The 17,794-nt window shown below is 36.8% G+C and overlaps 1 protein-coding gene across 1 annotated transcript in view; it reads left to right on the top strand.

Moving 5' to 3' along the window:
- The window catches only part of NEB (nebulin), a 244,026-nt gene that overhangs the window by 80,647 nt on the left and 145,585 nt on the right, over positions 1-17,794 (top strand). Inside the window, exons 45-60 of the mRNA XM_070737126.1 lie at positions 99-305; positions 1,551-1,655; positions 2,822-2,929; positions 3,413-3,724; positions 5,262-5,468; positions 6,101-6,205; positions 7,388-7,495; positions 8,745-9,056; positions 10,272-10,475; positions 11,143-11,247; positions 11,338-11,445; positions 13,429-13,740; positions 13,959-14,162; positions 15,205-15,309; positions 15,399-15,506; positions 16,594-16,905. Coding sequence (XP_070593227.1) covers positions 99-305; positions 1,551-1,655; positions 2,822-2,929; positions 3,413-3,724; positions 5,262-5,468; positions 6,101-6,205; positions 7,388-7,495; positions 8,745-9,056; positions 10,272-10,475; positions 11,143-11,247; positions 11,338-11,445; positions 13,429-13,740; positions 13,959-14,162; positions 15,205-15,309; positions 15,399-15,506; positions 16,594-16,905 — 2,922 coding nt within the window. The remainder of the gene's footprint in view (positions 1-98; positions 306-1,550; positions 1,656-2,821; positions 2,930-3,412; positions 3,725-5,261; positions 5,469-6,100; positions 6,206-7,387; positions 7,496-8,744; positions 9,057-10,271; positions 10,476-11,142; positions 11,248-11,337; positions 11,446-13,428; positions 13,741-13,958; positions 14,163-15,204; positions 15,310-15,398; positions 15,507-16,593; positions 16,906-17,794) is intronic.

Below are 17,794 nucleotides of genomic sequence, written 5' to 3'. Positions count from 1 at the left end.
TAATCTAGGCCTCACACTAAACGATGCTTAAAAAGATCATTTAAAAATAATATAGAAAGTTGTTTTTCTAAATATTTTATATAAACTTTCCTTTCCAGAATCAGTACAAAGCAGACTATGATGAATTCATGAAAGGGATTGGATGGATCCCACTAGGATCTCTAGAAGCTGAAAAGAATAGGAAAGCCATGGATATTGTCAGTGAGAAGAAGTACAGACAACATCCAGACAAACTGAAATATTCTATTCTAATGGATTCTATGCCAATGGTTCTGGCAACAAGTAATGCAAAAATAATGGATCATGTAAGCCAAGGAATATTTATTTATTTATTTACTTACTTGTTTACTAAGATTTGGGTGGGCTAACAATCATATAAATCAAATATCTGCAGTTAGTAAATATGATTTCTTTTTTAAAATAATGTTTATTAATTAACAAAGGGTAAGTGGGGGGAGGAAGAGGGGGGTTCATAAATTCAAAAAGGGGTAAGGGTATTTATTACATGGTATTGTATTTCAAAATATATATCTTACATTGTAACAAAAATTCAGTGTTCACATTTGTATCTTATTACTATCAATAATTCATTTATCTATCTTATCATATTAATTAGAACCTATAAGGATGGTAAATGGTAGTAAGGATAGTAAAAGGTGTATTTGTAGAAAAGAAAGTAGAAAAGTAGGATTAAGATTGTATAAAGTATTTAGGAAAAGAAAAGTATAAGGAGTAAAAAAGTTAAATAAATATGAGAGGGTGGCGAGGAAGATCTGCCTGAGTAGCAGAAGTTATCAGGAGATACGACAAGGTGTAATGATATATTATTGGGTGTAAGAGTAATAAATCAATAATGAAAAAAAAAGTGGAAAAAGAAAAGAAAATATATTTATAATCTATGTAGTGAATATTGAAAGAGAAAAAAGGTATAGCTTGGTTAATATGAAATAAAATGAATAATTAAATTGTAATATTATAGTGGAAATCATTGTTTAATTAAGTTTAAAAAACAGGTAAAAAGTGTAATGTTGTCAGAATCAGTTTCTGATCAAATTTTTATTTTTTATTTATTTATTTATTTATTTTAAGTATCGGTATTGAAATTATTTTATTAATCAATGATATTTTGAATTCAAAACATTGAAAGATAAGAGAAATTTATTAGTTTATAAAATAAAAATTAGATATGATTAATCACAAAAACAGATAACTAAAATGTAAAAGCTCTGCCTAGACTGGCTCTAGTTTCCTCCAAAACCAACAGAGCTGCCCTCTCGATCTTGTCGGCTCTTGTTCCATCTCATCTTCCTCTGCAGATTCAGACTCTGAAGGAGGCATGACAGCATGGTTCCATCAAATTAGTCAAATATTCAATTATCTAGTAAAATGGACTGATGAAATATTTTTCAATCATCAAAGGATTGATATAAAATTAAATTTAATTATGGTATTGTTTTTATTATGGTGTGTATATTTTTAGTTGTGTTTTTTTTAAAGGTTTACTTCAAAGTTATTTTTTAATGACACGTGTTCCCTTCATTCTATTTTAGCACCTTTACAAAAAGGATTGGGATGCAGAAAAGACACAGATTCATATCACGTCAGATATTCCTGAGATTCTTTTGGCAAAGGTCAATGCGTATAACATCAGTGATGTAAGTCTGCAGGTTGATTAAGAGCTATATTTTGCTTGGTGCTAATAACTAGTGAATCTGCAAAACTACATGTTACATTATTTGTCAAACAAGATAAACTAGACACATTGCCTAATGATGAGGCAAATCCTGCAGTATTATTCATTGAAAACTCTCATTAGTGAAAATATTTATTCATGAAATATTCCATACACAACCTTTCTAAATAATCATTCTCAAATTATCAACACAAAATTTAAAAAAACCCATCACACCAAGACAACAAAGAAATTGGGGGGGGGGGACTTAAAGAAGAAGAAAAAAATTGGAATCACTATTTGCCAGAACTTGAATAGAAACTCAAAAATTATCCTCGCACTGTATTTAAAATGCTTGTGAAAACTTTCCAAAGCCAGTGTTCATTTACTGAAATGTCCCTTTGGTACATAGGTGTAATTAATTAAAATAGACTATTTTTTACCCAAACATCATAGTGTCCTAGGGATCTTTGGCAGTAGTTTTGCATCCTATTCTGATTCACTCAGAATCTTCTTTAAGTGTCTTTGAAGAAAAGGAGAAAAACAAATGACCTTCTAATCTAGACTTTGTGGTGTGATAGTTGAAGGAAATGGCAAAACTGCCCCACTGGAATGCCTGGGAAATAGAGGGAGAATTGTGGTTAGATACCTTAGCATCTCAACTGTAGGAAAGAAGAGGAAAATTTCAGGATCCCTCAAGCAGACTAAGTTTCAATGCAAAACTGCCTCTCTATAGAGTTTTAGCAGAACTACTGTAAAGCTGACATTTTGGACGCTAAGAAAAGTTACATATTTTATTATCCAAATCAACAGTATAATATGGATGTGGGACATGGCATCGACTGCAGATTGTGTGGCTTGTTTGTAAAAAAAAAGCCCTAGTGTAATCTGGCATTGATCAACATATAAATCAACGGGGTAGACTTTAAGGCCTTTTGTGCTTTTTGAAAGATTCAGAATAAAGAACCTGCAGCATCATTGCACTACATTAATTTAAAAGTGCTTGAGTCTTAATTTTTATTAAAAATCAAATTTCATTTTCCTCTGGATTTTCGTAATTTTTCAGGATGCTAAGAATTTATAAAGCATTAATTTTCTGCCTCTGTATTGAGTATTTTTAAAAGTAGTTTTCTTTCTTTTTCCATCTAGAAAATATATAAACATTCTCTGGAAGAAGCTAAGAAGAAGGGCTATGATCTCAGAAGTGATGCAATCCCAATTAAGGCTGCTAAAGCTTCTCGGGAGATTGCCAGTGATGTAAGTTTACAGTCCACATTGTTGGGGGTTTCCCCCCCCCTCCTGCTAAAGAAATATTTCTTATTACAGTAGTATTTCTTATTACAGAAGGCCCCTGTGAACAAAAAGGCACCTTTGTAACCAATTTTGCCACATTTAACCATCCATTTGAACCTATGCTCATTTTCATCTGATTGTATGACTGTAACTTGTTGCTTATATCCTAAGATTTTTTTTATTAATATTGCTTCTTCATTGCTTATTTGACCCCTATGACAATCATTAAGTGTTGTATCACGTGATTCTTGACAAATGTATATTTTATTTTATGTACGCTGAGAGCATATGCACCAAGACAAATTCCTTGTGTGTCCAATCACACTTGGCCAATAAAAATTCTATTCTATTCTATTCTATTCTATTCTATTCTATTACTGTATGATAAAGTTGCAATTCAGTATTGACGTTTCTGAGCTCAAATTTTACTTTCTGTTTTCTCTACAGTACAAATATAAATTAGGTTATGAACAGGACAAGGGCAAGCTTGTGGGCTTCCGCAGCATCCAAGATGACCCCAAGCTTGTCCATTACATGCAAGTAGGCAAGATGCAGTCAGATCGTGAGTACAAGAAAGCCTACGAAAGCAGCAAAACGAAATACAACACTCCTGCTGATACTGTCAGCATTGTGGCTGCCAAAGAAGCACAAGGCAATATTACCAATATCAATTACAAAAGGCTTATCCATAAATATATCCTTCTGCCGGATGCCGTTAATGTAGAACTGGCCAGAAACATGAACCGGGTTCAAAGCGATGTAAGCTCTTGCAATCTCTCTCTCTCTCTCTCTTTACTATTAATTGAAAGATTCTTTTTTATATGTTCGTTTATCTTTGGGGGAGATGGGCAGTTCAAAAATGTGAAAAATGATTAAAAATAAAAATGCTTTAATCAACAATATTTTATAATAAATGGGTTTAATATTTATAAATAGATAATTTGCAATATTCAGCTAGGATTGTCATAGGATAGAAATTTCCTAGTAAGGATCAGAATTATATTTCTTGCCCACATACATAAACTCACCTTTCTCAGTATTACAACTTTCTCCAGAGCAGGAGTTTCAAACACAAGGCCCGCCGGCCAAATCTGCCTTTGCAGGGTGCTTAAATCTGGCCCATGGGGTTGCCCGGGAAACAGTGAAGGATTGGCCTCCAGTACCTCTGTCAGCAAAATCGGAGCTTGTGAGGAGGGCACATGCAACCCCCACAGCTCTGTTTTTGCTAGCAGAGGGCAGCAGGAGGCCATCACAGCTGAATATAGAGTTTGTGTCTCCAGTTTTGTTGGCAGAGCGCTCAGGTCACCAATATGAATGATGTCAACACAAGTGATGTCAAGCTGGACATGCCCACCCGAGACATGGCCTGCAGGTTGCTGCCCCTCTCCCCCGGAGTCCAACACAACCCTAATGCGGCCATCAATGAAATCAAATTTGACAGTCCAGCTGCAGAGAGTCCAGAATGCCCAAATTAGTTAATAGTTAATAATAAATAGTTAGCCAAAATCTTTCTTTTCCCATCGCACCATCTCAGTAAAATCCAGTTATACTACTGCTGCAGATTTTACAGTTTTTTGAATGTCAATAATCTAATAATATACTTTGTCAACTGTATATAAAATTATATTGTGCAAGATGAATGATTGAATTCCATCTGCATTCTATGTGCCAGGGTCCACGGCAGTAGTTTTGCATTAAAATAGAACAAGTAAATTAGCTAGCAGAACTGCAAAGTCAGCAGCATTCAAAATTATAGTTATATAAATCACAGAGAAAGGGGGAATATTTTAATATTTATACACATTATTGTATAGATCTGCAGTGTTTGTTTATCTGTGTCAGGTACCAATTAGAATAAAGCAGACTGTCTGACACAAAATTTAAAATATAAAATGCAAGAGCCCACACGGTGCAGGAGAAAGTTAGAATCCATCCCTGAACTAAATAATGAAGCAAGCAATTTTTTTTACAATACTTATTAATTAAATAATAAAGCAAACAAAAGGCAAGAGGATTATTTCTTACTCAAGAGTGACCAAAACTGCAATTCACTGTGTCATCATTTCATCATAAGATTCCTCTTTTGATATTATTATTATTATTATTATTATTATTATTATTATTATTATTATTATTATTATTATTTATTGGATTTGTATGCCGCCCCTCTCCGCAGACTCTGGGCGGCTAACAACAGTGGTAAAACAACATGAACAATGATATGTCCATAGGCAGGTGTTAAATTATTATAATTAAGAGCTGTACAACCATAGATGTGTTTATTTTATGCCTACAGCATGAATATAAGCAAGATTATAATGAGTGGTATAAAGGTCTTGGTTGGAGCCCTGCTGGGTCACTGGATATTGAGAAGTCCAAGAAAGCCACTGAAATTGCCAGTGACACCAAATATCGCCAGCACCCAAGTCTTTTCCCATTTAAGAAGCAGACTGATTCAATGGATATGGAACTCGCCAAGCACAATGCTGATGTTATGAATAAGGTGACTGTTTCCATTCTGAGTGCAGACTGTAGATGCACATTATGAGTGGTAGAAACTTTGTAAAAAAACACCGAACAGTTCCTAGCAAATTTTTATTTTATGGAACATAATCATTTGTTAGCTGATTTCTCAGCTTACTGGCATCTTTAGTGCTACTGTTAGTGGTATACAATATTTTTGAATTAATCTTGTCATTCTCACTTGTTACTTAAGGGGGCTTTGTGTGTCACTAAAAGGTTTATGCAGATGAAATTTGTGATGATTTATGGGCAGAAGGTCATCCTAAGGACATTATTAAATATACTGTATGTCATCTAGGACAGTGTTTCCCAACCTTGGCAACTTGAAGATATTGGGACTTCAACTCCCAGAATTCCCTAGCCAGCGAATGCTGGCTGGGGAATTCTGGGAGTTGAAGTCCAGATATCCCCAAGTTGCCAAGGTTGGGAAACACTGATCTAGGACATATACATATATTTCCTTTGCAAAGTACCTTCACACACTTTCAATTTTATATTAAAATTTTATATTAAAATGAAACTCAGCAATGCATATTGGTACAGCTGTCCACATGCTAACTTTATTGCCGATAAATGCAATTTATTGATCTTTATCATTTTCTTCTCTAATAGCGTGCATACATAAATGCATGGGAGAATGATAAGACGACGATTCATGTCATGCCAGATACACCAGATATTATGCTGGCTAAAGCAAATAAGTTTAATTACAGCCAGGTAAGAAAATATTCAAGCATGTGTTTTAGTAAGTAGTCTTCATCATGTTTATAATATTATCCCGAATGAAATGATTCCTTTGTATGCTAATTTTTGGTGTTGCTGTTTCTGAGAGTACTCGTGGAAATTCAAATTTTGTTTAATTCAATTTTCTTCCAAGAACAAACACATCATGTCTATAAAGTCCTCTGATTCTAAATCAGCTGGGCCAAGTCCAATAGGGAGCATAAAGAACAAATAAAAATACTGAAAAAAATATTAAAAATAATCTCACTATTATAAATGTAAACTGATCATTCTATAACTAGATAAATCTGAAATTTTCTACAGCCAAATTTAACTTGATTTTAACAGTTCTGAATATTTATTTTATTTTTTATTTATTCATTTGTCCAATACACAAATACATAGGAAGAAAAATAGACATGTGATAATATAAAAGAGGGTGAAAGTGAACTTAAAGGAGAGGATATATGAAAGGAAGAGAATATATAAGATAGGTAAAAGAAAGGAATGATAATTGGACAGGGGACGAAAGGCACACCAGTGCACTTATTTACGCCCCTTACTGGCCTCTTAAGAACCTGGAGAGGTCAATCGTGGAAAGTCTAAGGGAGAAGTGTTGGGGGTTATTTGCCATATGTTAGGCATTGATTCCTTCTTGACATTGTCCTAACTGCTCTTATTTCTCAGAAATCTCTTCAGTAATCCCTTTTAATTACTAGGAAGTTGATTTCAATTTGTGGCATTTGCTTGAAATGAAATTTGAAGCAAATCAAAAGATTTCTTGGGAGGTACACACACAAAAAAGAAAAAAGCTAAGAATGATGCTAATATTATTAAACATTAGTAGGACTTTCACAACTACTGTGTTAGCAGAATGCTGTACTAGACAGATGTTTGCAAAATCAAAAGAAAGTCATATTAGTTTGTTCAAATGTTTTTAAATATATATTTGAAGCAAATACGTTCCTCAAATAACAGACAATATTTGAGGAAAGCTAAGGTATTACTAGGCAGGTTTCTTAGGGATTTGCACATTGGTGTAAAAAGATTAGATTTCTTCATGAGGAAACCTGAATCATATATGGGGTGTGTTACAGTTGTAGCAGTGGATTGTAAATGTTTAATTTATTCAAATTGCTTTCCTTCTTTTTAATCTATGCTGCTTTTTCATGCTAGAAAGAGTACAAACTTGGATGGGAAGAAATGTTGAAGAAGGGTTATGATCTCACCAATGACGCCATATCAGTGAAAGCAGCTAAAGCATCCAGAGACATTGCTAGTGATGTAAGTTATCTTGTAAATTCTTTGTGATATCATACTTTAGGCCAGTCCTTCTCAAATGACTGGGAGGGCGGGGTGCCAGCGACCTCAGGAAATATCCCTGGAGACAGGGAGAGTTTTCCCAGTTGCACACCAGTCTGAGCTCGCAAGAGAAGGCGGCGAGGTGAGGTGGGATAGATGTGTAGATTCTTGTTGCTCTCGGCGGGCACCACAGTAGCCATAAATGGCATGGTGAACCTGCTGCTGAACAAGGAATAACATCCTCGGCAGCTTGGCAAACGCTTCAAATGACACCCTAAAGCCTCCTTCCACACTATTTGCTATGAGTGCCTGGCAGAGGCGGTGCTTATGGGCCAGGACGTCAACCCCAAAACATCAGCTTGATTAAGCTGGCCTGGCCCTGTGTCAAAAGTGGGACCTAACCATGGTAGCCTATGCCTTTCTAACCAAAAACAGGCTCCACTGAGTTCAGTGTGACTAAACTCAACAATCCATAATCATATATAAACATTTGTAAGCTGGATAAAAATTAAATCAGGCATATTAGTCCTGCACACTAAGTAAAAAATCTGTATTTTCTCATGTGGATCCTTGAACAGGATTTTCTATTATGCCCCAGAAACACAGATTTTATCAATGTGCCCTGGCGTCTTAACCAAAATCTTTAATTTCAAGGCAAGAGTAGATGAATCTAGTTTTCAGGGGTGGGGGGGCATAGATGTGTGTGTGTGTGTGTGTGTGTGTGTTTGTGTGTGTATGTATGTATGTAACATGTTTTTGTTGAATTTGAAAATTAAGGGAGACTAGGATAGATCTATTTCGACCTTGGTCTGGCCTCATCAGCTAGCCATACCCTCACTGGGATTCAAACTTGCAGCCTTTGCCTTGTAAGGCATAGAATTAACCTCTAGTCTACAGTATACAATCCCTTCAGCTTTGTATACACACACTCTCTCTCTCTCTCTCTCTCACACACACACACAAACACACACTTTATCCTTCCTATAAAATTCAACTTTGATAAAACTTTGTACTAAAAATTTTGAGCTATGTCCACACCATTTCTTCACAAGTAAATCATACAGGAGTTTGTAGAGATTTATTAGGTTTGTGTACATAAAAAGGCAACCACTGTGAACATGGTAGATTGGTAGATATACAGTACTTCCAAATCTGACACCCAACGAGCCTGGCTCTGCCAATTATTCTTGATGTTAACTTTTTCTCAACCTTTCATTTTTAAAAATTATAGTACAAGTACAAAGATGGGTACCGCAAGCAGCTCGGCCATCATATTGGAGCTCGTAGTATAGAAGACGACCCTAAAATGTTGCATTCTATAAATGTGGCCAAGATGCAGAGTGAGAGGGAATATAAGAAAGTCTTTGAGAAGCTGAAGACCAAATATAGCAGTCCTGTGGATATGCTGTCAGTCTTGGGGGCAAAAAATTGCCAGAAGCTGGTCAGCGATATTGATTACCGTAATTATTTGCACCAGTGGACATGCCTCCCAGACCAAAATGATGTCATTCAAGCCAAGAAGACCTATGAACTACAGAGTGATGTAAGCCACATATTTCAACCACTTCGTTTGATAAGACTATACTGTAGGCTGAAAGTCTTTCCCTGTCCATTATTTATCCAGTTACCAGTTAATGATCCTGCTTGAGTTATTTGCCTTCCTTACGGAGATCTGAAAATGAATGTTTTATTTTCTTTTTACTCTTCTGCACTCTCTGTTTACTAATAACTTTTAGTAATTGCAGACTCTGATATCCAACTTACATTTCCCTCTTCCTTTATTAACTTGGTAAAGTCATATTGTTTTTTTAAATTCTCCTTTCCTTGATTAAACTAGAACTTGCAAAGGGATTTTTTTAAAAAAACAAATCCACTTCTGTCTTCCTCTTCTCAACTATTTCTCACAGTATCTAAATCTGGAAAATTATACAGAGATGGTATTTAGAAGAAAATATGTGACAACTGTTAGTAAAATATGAGTGTAGTATAGGGAAGCAAGAATGTGTAAAAACACACACACCAGGATATACTAAAGAGAATCAACGTTGGAGTGAGAGAAGGGGAAACATTGCTCCAGATGCGGAATAAGAACATGGACTCCAAGAGCTGGGTTTAAATGGTTCACTTTATTTAAGATAAATGAACTTTAACTGATTATCCACCAATAACCAGGACCTGAAGAGGCCACTAGAAAATTTGTGGTGGAAATAATTCACGAATAGCCATCCAGGGCAACAATGGGCGTAACTCCTTGTTGAACAAGGTGAAGGTACCATGCCTTCACCTGGTTCCCGGTCATGCCTTGGCATATTACGGGAGGTGGGGGGCTCACCATCCAATCCCCTTCTGATTATTGGGTTAGGTGAGTCCCAAGGGCACCCTCTCTCCAATCACCCAGGTTGTGCGGACCTATAGCTCCTGGCGAGAAGCTGTCCATCATCTTTCAAAAGATGCCCTAAAGGAGAACATGCAGTTGCTGCCACTGCCCATTTCCTCCCCTAACCTGCCAACCCCAGTGACCAAAGGGAAAGCCAATTATCAAATTGTGACTAAATGTGCCACACCCGCTAACCAGTCCATCCTCACTCCCCAGTGTGGAATAGGCGAAAAAACAGTCGCAACTAAAGTGCTGAGACTGCAAAAAATTCCTATTCGGCCCCCATAGATGACCCCTTTGAGGCACACTGTAAGATAGGGAGGATCAAAACATCTTCAGATATTTTTTAACATATGGTGGCTTCTTTTTCCTCCCTGCCAGATTGCTTATAAATCTGATCTTGAATGGCTTAAAGGCATTGGATGGAATACATTAGGATCTCTTGAGTCAGAAAAAAACAAGAAGGCTTCTGAGATTCTGAATGAAAGAGCTTATCGTCAGCATCCAGACACAATTAAATTCACCAGCATTCCTGATTCAATGGAAGTTGTTCTGGCAAAAGAAAACTCAAAGCATAGAAGTGATGTGAGTGTTTCTCAATTTGAGGATTTTTGCTGCTTGGGGAAACAGAACAGAATAAAAACAGCTTGAAAGTGGGAGGGGGAAAAACAATATAGTCTGCAGTATAATGTAGTTGTTTGATTCCACCCCTGAATCTATATATCTTCAAAAGTAAGTTATATTCAAGTAAACTCAAGATCATTTAGAAATTTATTTTAAGACTGTAGCTCTCTTTAATAAATTGCAGTTAAGATCCCCTGATCAACAGAACTTCCTTCCAAGTAAATAATAAAATTTTATGATGGTAAATATATTTTTAAAATAACATTTAGTGTAGGAAGAATGAAGTTGCTCGTTGGATTTATTCAGCAAAATGGTATTTTTTGTAAGTTTTATTTCAGTTTTTTCCCCTAACAATTAATATAAATGAGCATCTTTGAGGATATAATGAACTTTGCTTAATTTAAAGATGAAACAAAATAACCTCTTTTGCATAACTTTTCCACTTTGTAGATTATGATGGAACCTTCTAGCAGCATTTTCATAACTATTTCTTCTGTATGCTCAGAACAACTCATAATGTTTTGCATTATCTAACTAGATATTTTACTATGCTGTGAAAAGTCGTATGGTATATAATTATTTTTTATCACTTAAATGTATTGACTCAGTCTTTGTTTTTGCTTTCTAGAGACTTTATCGAGAAGCTTGGGACAAAGATAAGACTCAGATTCATATCATGCCTGACACTCCTGAGATTATGTTGTCCAGAATCAACTTAGTTAACTTGAGTGATGTAAGTTTGATACTGGTTTGATTACAGAATCAAATATTTAGTGTTGCACTAGAGAGTTGCACTCCTAACTTTGATTGGCTCTCTTCTTAGAAACTCTACAAACTAGGATTGGAAGAATTGAAAAGGAAAGGCTATGAACTTCCAGTTGATGCCATACCAATCAAGGCGGCAAAAGCATCTAGAGAAATTGCCAGTGAAGTAAGGAACTCTGTTTATGCATTTTAAGGAAAAATGGCATGCAATGTTTTGTTAAATTTTCCTCTTATTTGGTATTTGAGGAAGGGTAAACTGAGACCTTAGCATACTTCCCAAAGGCCCCTGAAAGCAATCCATTCACTGCTAAGGACCAAGTCTGGCTCTTGGTGGAGAGGTAAACAAGTGTCTTGCATATCAAAAGTGGTCTTTGGTTTCCACAAGAGCTTTGTTTCAGTTCGGTTTCCCATTGGCATGATGGCCTCAATTCTTGGTTTATATATATGACCACCACACACAGCCCTCGCCCCGCTTTTTAATATAATCTCATTTATCAATTAAGTTGCTAATTAATCCATGTGAGATTTTTCAATAGAGAGTGATATGTACTATTTTCATTATCTTTCATTTATATCAAATAATTTCAAGATAGCATTTTAATTAAAGGTATTACATTTCCTTCTGGACTAAGCATTTTCAATTCTGAATGTTTATCTGATCAATGAAAATGAAAAGGTGATTTTTTTTTTAGCCTTTTGGATAATCTTAAGCAGGGAATTCTAAATCCCTCTCTTAAAATTTAATACTGCCTCAAATCATTCTTAACTTTAAAAACATATATTTGTGTTTATTGCTTCTGATGTCTTAGGCTTCCCTTCATTTTCCATTCCTTTCTCATTCCCAGCATCCTCCCATAACTTATCCCAAGAAGGGTGGGAACTAATGGAAACTTAATGGGAAAGAAACATGTATTATACTGGCAAATATACAGTGATCCCTCGATTTTCGCGATCTCGATCTTCGCGAAACGCTATATCGTGATTTTTCCCACCCGATGACGTCACTCTCTTCCTTCCTTTCTCATCTTTCTTTCTCTCTCTCTTTCTCTATCTTGCTTCTTACTCTCTCACACTCTCTTCCTCCCTCTCTCCTCTCTTTCTTTCCTTCTCTCTCTTTCTCTATCTCTCCCCCTCTTGCTGGCGGGCGGCGGGCGGCGGGCGGGCGAGCGGGGGCATCAGCGAGGAGCCGGGGTTTCCCCTTTGCGTGGGCGGCTGGGAAACCCCGATCTTCGTCTGCTCGCTGCTGCTGCGCCGAGCAGATCAGCTGCTGGGCGGCCGAAGGAACCTTCCCTGGGTCTTCCCCCTCTTGCTGGCGGGCGGGCGAGCGGCGGGCATCAGCGAGGAGCCGGGGTTTCCCCTTTGCGTGGGCGGCCGGGAAGACCCAGGGAAGGTTCCTTCGGCCGCCCAGCAGCTGATCTGCTCGGTAGCGCAGCAGCAGCGAGGAGCCGAATCGGGGTTTCCCCGCACGCAAAGCTTCCTCATGAGAACCAAGGTCGTCTCTACTGGCAACAGATAAGGTTGGGAAAGGAGTGCCTGGAGAATCCACCAATTAACCCAATTGGCCAACATTTATTTATTTTTATTTTTTATTTATTTAATTACATTTATAGGCCACCCTTCTCCAAGAGGACTCAGGGCGGCGTACAACAATAAAAGTATAATACAATAAAACATGGTAATAAAATACAATTAAAATCCCAATATAAACATTCATATTACATTCACTCTATGCTGCTGGCCGGAGCAAGGTATAACGCTTGACAGTTATACTGGTGACCTGTGACACTTGGGAATGGGTTTATTTCCTAGTTTAATTATTCTGAAACTGCGGGAAAGATTTAGATTTGGTTTTCCTTTGAATCTGTGCCAATATGATATACTCATTAAAGAAGATCTTTGAGAAGAAGTCTCAAAGTTCTCAGAATCTCAGAGTTCTCATTTGCTTGGGTTCATTAGTCAGAGCCTTCACATACAGAACTTTCAGTTGAGAGTCATCTCTGGATGTTACCCAGTCATGTTGGAATACTTGATAAATGATGGTCAAATTGACTGAAAAAATATTTCAGTTCAGCACTTTTAGTTCTATGGGAAACTAGATAAAATTTCTCTCTCTCTCTCTCTCTCTCTCTCTCTCTCTGTGTGTGTACAGTACAAATACAAAGATGGGTACCGTAAGCAGCTTGGTCACCACATTGGAGCTCGTAGTATAGAAGACGACCCTAAAATGCTGCATTCTATAAATGTGGCCAAGATGCAGAGTGAGAGGGAATATAAGAAAGTCTTTGAGAAGCTGAAGACCAAATATAGCAGTCCTGTGGATATGCTGTCAGTCTTGGGAGCAAAGAATTGCCAGAAGCTGGTCAGCGATATTGATTACCGTAATTATTTGCACCAGTGGACATGCCTCCCAGACCAAAACGATGTCATTCATGCCAGGAAAACGTATGATCTTCAAAGTGATGTAAGTGGCATTTTAGCAACTTTGTAAATGGAAAGCCATGCTTAATAGAAGCTAACTACCTTCTTCTGCTCAGCGTTAGCTGTCCTCTAAAAACAACCATTAGGGATCACACAGTTTGTTTGAATGTGTTTCATTTTGAGAGATGTTTTAAGAAGCAGTAGCATTTATAAAATGTTGAATAATAAAATAGAAAAACTAATAACTTTTGCTTCCTTCAGATTAATTATAAATCAGACCTTGAGTGGCTCAGGGGTGTTGGCTGGTCTCCTAGTGGTTCTTTGGAAGCAGAGAAGAACAAGAGAGCATCTGAGATCTTGAGTGACCATGGATATAGGCAGCATCCCGACACGTTTGCTTTTACAAGCCCTATCGATTCCTTACCCATGGCTTTGGCAAAACATAACTCTGAAGTTATGAATCAGGCAAGTTTTGTTTATGATCCTTTCTTTAAATACACACACACACACGCTACAGTTTGATGGAATACAGTGTTCCCTCGATTTTCACGGGTTCAAACTTTGCGGAAAGTCTATACCACGGTTTTTCAAAAATATTAATTAAAAAATACTTTGGGTTTTTTCCCCCTATACCACAGTTTTTCCCACCCAATGACGTCATATGTCATCACCAAACTTTCGTCTGCCTTTAATAAATATTTTTTAAATAAACATTAATAAATAAACATGGTGAGTAATAATCTGAATGGTTGCTAAGGGAATGGAAAATTGCAATTTAGGGGTTTAAAGTGTTAAGGGAAGGCTTGTGATACTGTTCATAGCCAAAAATAGTGTATTTACTTCCGCATCTCTACTTCGCGGAAATTCAACTTTCGCGGGCGGTCTCGGAATGCATCCCCCACAAAAAGTGAGGGAACACTGTAATATTGTTTTCCATAATAAGACTTCAAAGCAAGTTCTATAGTTGCTCTACTATAGGTTTAAAAATGCAAATCAATATATAATGCACCTTAACAATGCATCTTTTACTTCCATTTGCTTTTTAGAGTTGAGGGGAAAGTTTAGAAAATACAGAAAAGCATTCCTAGTCTTAGGTCAAAATGTGTTCTTTAGAACAATATAAGACCTTAGTAAAACTTATCAGAAATGGCTTTGGAAGCCTATTAAACATCCTATTATTTATTAGTTTATGATGAAGAAATTCCTTGCTAAAGAGATTAGGATTTTATTTATGCAACAAGATTGTCACAAATATTGAATCTATTTATATTCACCTTATTTCCAACCCTGGCTTTAAAAATAAATAAGTTAAAAATTAAGTCATACTTTTTCATCTATTTTTGGATCTAGCACAATCTTTTACACTTGATTGCTCTCTGTATTCTGTAATTATAACGATGGTATTAACAGTATAAAATGGATTTCATAATTTCTATCACAACACATAATTAGAATATATTTCAGTTTTAATAGCCACTATATTGATTATTTTATTGTGCTTTTTTAGCGTGCATATATTGATGCCTGGAATAAAGATAAAACCAGTATCCATATTATGCCTGATACACCAGAAATTATACTGTCACAACAGAACAAAATCAACTACAGTGATGTAAGTGGATTTCTATTTGTCAAACCAATGAGAAGGGATGGGGGAAAATGCTCTCACAAACACTAAAGCAACACTTGCCATCCATTTAGAAACTGTACAAACTGTCATTGGAAGAGGCCAAGAAGAAGGGATATGATCTTCGGATAGATGCAATTCCTATCAAGGCTGCGAAAGCATCCAGAGATATTGCAAGTGAGGTATGTAGTTACATGATATGACACAAGCCACTAATTTTTATTTGATTTCAATGTTACTTATAATTTTAGACTTTTCCTTTTACAGCAAGAATTTGAGGTTTGGTTGATTATGCAAATACTTTTGCAACTGCTGTAAGTGTTCAGGATATATTTAAATGGACTAAATAGTTTTCCTTGGCAGTACTAATAGTATGGGAATTTAATTTTTCAGCCAAAATAACTTGAAAGATAAATGGAACATATCTTTATTGCCCTAATTAAATTACTCCATGGTTTGACATTCGACCAGTTCTGAAGTGGACATTTTGAGTAATTTGAAGAACTGGTAAATACCACCTCTTGCTGGCCCCCATCCCCATCTATTCTCTGCCTCCCGAGTCCCAGTTTATCAGGAGGGAATGAGGATTGTCAGTAATCTTCCCCTGGTGTGGGGAGGGACTGTAGATTTTTCAGTATTTATTTTATTTATTTATTGGATTTGTATGCCGCCCCTCTCCGTAGACTCGGGGCGGCTAACAACAATGATAAAAAACAGCATGTAACAATCCAATTAATAAAACAACTAAAAACCCTTATTATAAAACCAAACATACACACAAACGTACCATGCATAACTTGTAATGGCCTAGGGGGAAGGAATATCTTAACTCCCCCATGCCTGGCGGCATAAGTGAGTCTTGAGTAGTTTACTTATCCTTCTCCTGCCACACCCAGCAAGTCATGCCCACCAAGCCATGCCATGCCACATCCACCAAGCCACGCCCATAGAATCAGCAATTAAATTTTTGAATTCCACCACTGCTGTTGATATATATTAGCGACTAGTAATAGCAACCAAGGAGATGAAATGAAGATATAAAACATTGGAATTAATTATATTTTCTCCTTGAAATATATTTCAACCTTGTAAAGATTGAAATAGTGAACATGAACCCAAATCCATATATAAAAATAGAAGTGGTTTTGTACAAACAATCTGGATAAAGTTGTTGATATGTTCAATACTTGCTTTAAATTCTTCTAAATCTTAGGGAACCCTGGATGAGTAAGCATTATGTTTTAAACTGCTTCATATTGTTATCAACAGTACAAGTACAAAGAAGGTTATCGCAAGCAACTCGGCCATCATATTGGAGCTCGTAGTATAGAAGATGACCCTAAAATGTTGCATTCTATAAATGTTGCCAAGATGCAGAGTGAGAGGGAATATAAGAAAGTCTTTGAGAAGCTGAAGACCAAATATAGCAGTCCTGTGGATATGCTGTCAGTCTTGGGGGCAAAGAATTGCCAGAAGCTGGTCAGCGATATTGATTACCGTAATTATTTGCACCAGTGGACATGCCACCCAGACCAAAATGATGTCATCCATGCCAGGAAGGCCTATGAACTACAGAGTGACGTAAGTTGTGATGGCTTTTAACTTCACTGGAACTGATTTGTGAGAACAAATTTTTCACAAGTTCTGAGTTTTGGAAAAGTCAGCAAGATTTGGTTCATTAAAATATGGTTAGCTTGGAAAATATTTCTAAAAATATTCAATGAAGCACTCAGTAATATTTGTACTTCCAAAATCCAGTCCCTTTATTGAATTTTGATATTATTTAAGTTGAAGTCAGAAAATTAATAGAAATGTTAGAATAAGGGTGCGTAGTATCCAAGTGGTTAAGATGCTGGGTGTATTGAATGGAAAGTTGGAAGTTTAAGACTAAGTACTGCATGAGGGAGTGGGCTTCTATTATTTGCTCCAACCTAGCAGTTTGAAAGCATGTAAATTCAAGTAGATGCGATGGCTCAGTGGGTAAGATGCTGAGCTTGTTGATTGAAAGGTCAGCAGTTCAGCGGTTCAAATCCCTAGATAACGGGGTGAATTCCAGTTACTTGTCCCAGCTTCTGCCAACCTAGCAGTTTGAAAGCATGTAAAAATGCAAGTAGAAAAATAAGGACCACCTTTGGTAGGAAGGTAAGAGCATTCCATGCACCTTTGGTGTTTAGTCATGCCGGCCACATGACTACGGAAATGTTTTTGAACAGCGCTGGACCTTTGGCTTAGAAATGGAGATGAGCACTGCTCCCTAGAGTTGGGAACGACTAGCACATGTGTGCGAGGCTGAGGTGGGTTCCTCCCGGTTTGCATCGGTTCCATAGAACCAGTAGTAAACTGGTGGTGTCATCATGGAGCTATTTCTGTTTGTGCCAGTCCATGGATGCTGCCATCTTTTTTTAATTGGGGGGGGGCTTTTTTGAAAGGAGATTTTTTTTTGCTTTTTTTGTTTGTTTTTGCTTTTGTG

The sequence above is a fragment of the Erythrolamprus reginae genome, chromosome 1 (genome assembly GCF_031021105.1).
Source record: "Erythrolamprus reginae isolate rEryReg1 chromosome 1, rEryReg1.hap1, whole genome shotgun sequence".
Lineage (NCBI taxonomy): Eukaryota > Metazoa > Chordata > Lepidosauria > Squamata > Dipsadidae > Erythrolamprus > Erythrolamprus reginae.
The sequence above is the reverse complement of the archived record's forward strand: the minus strand, read 5'-3'. Positions and strand labels throughout refer to the sequence as shown.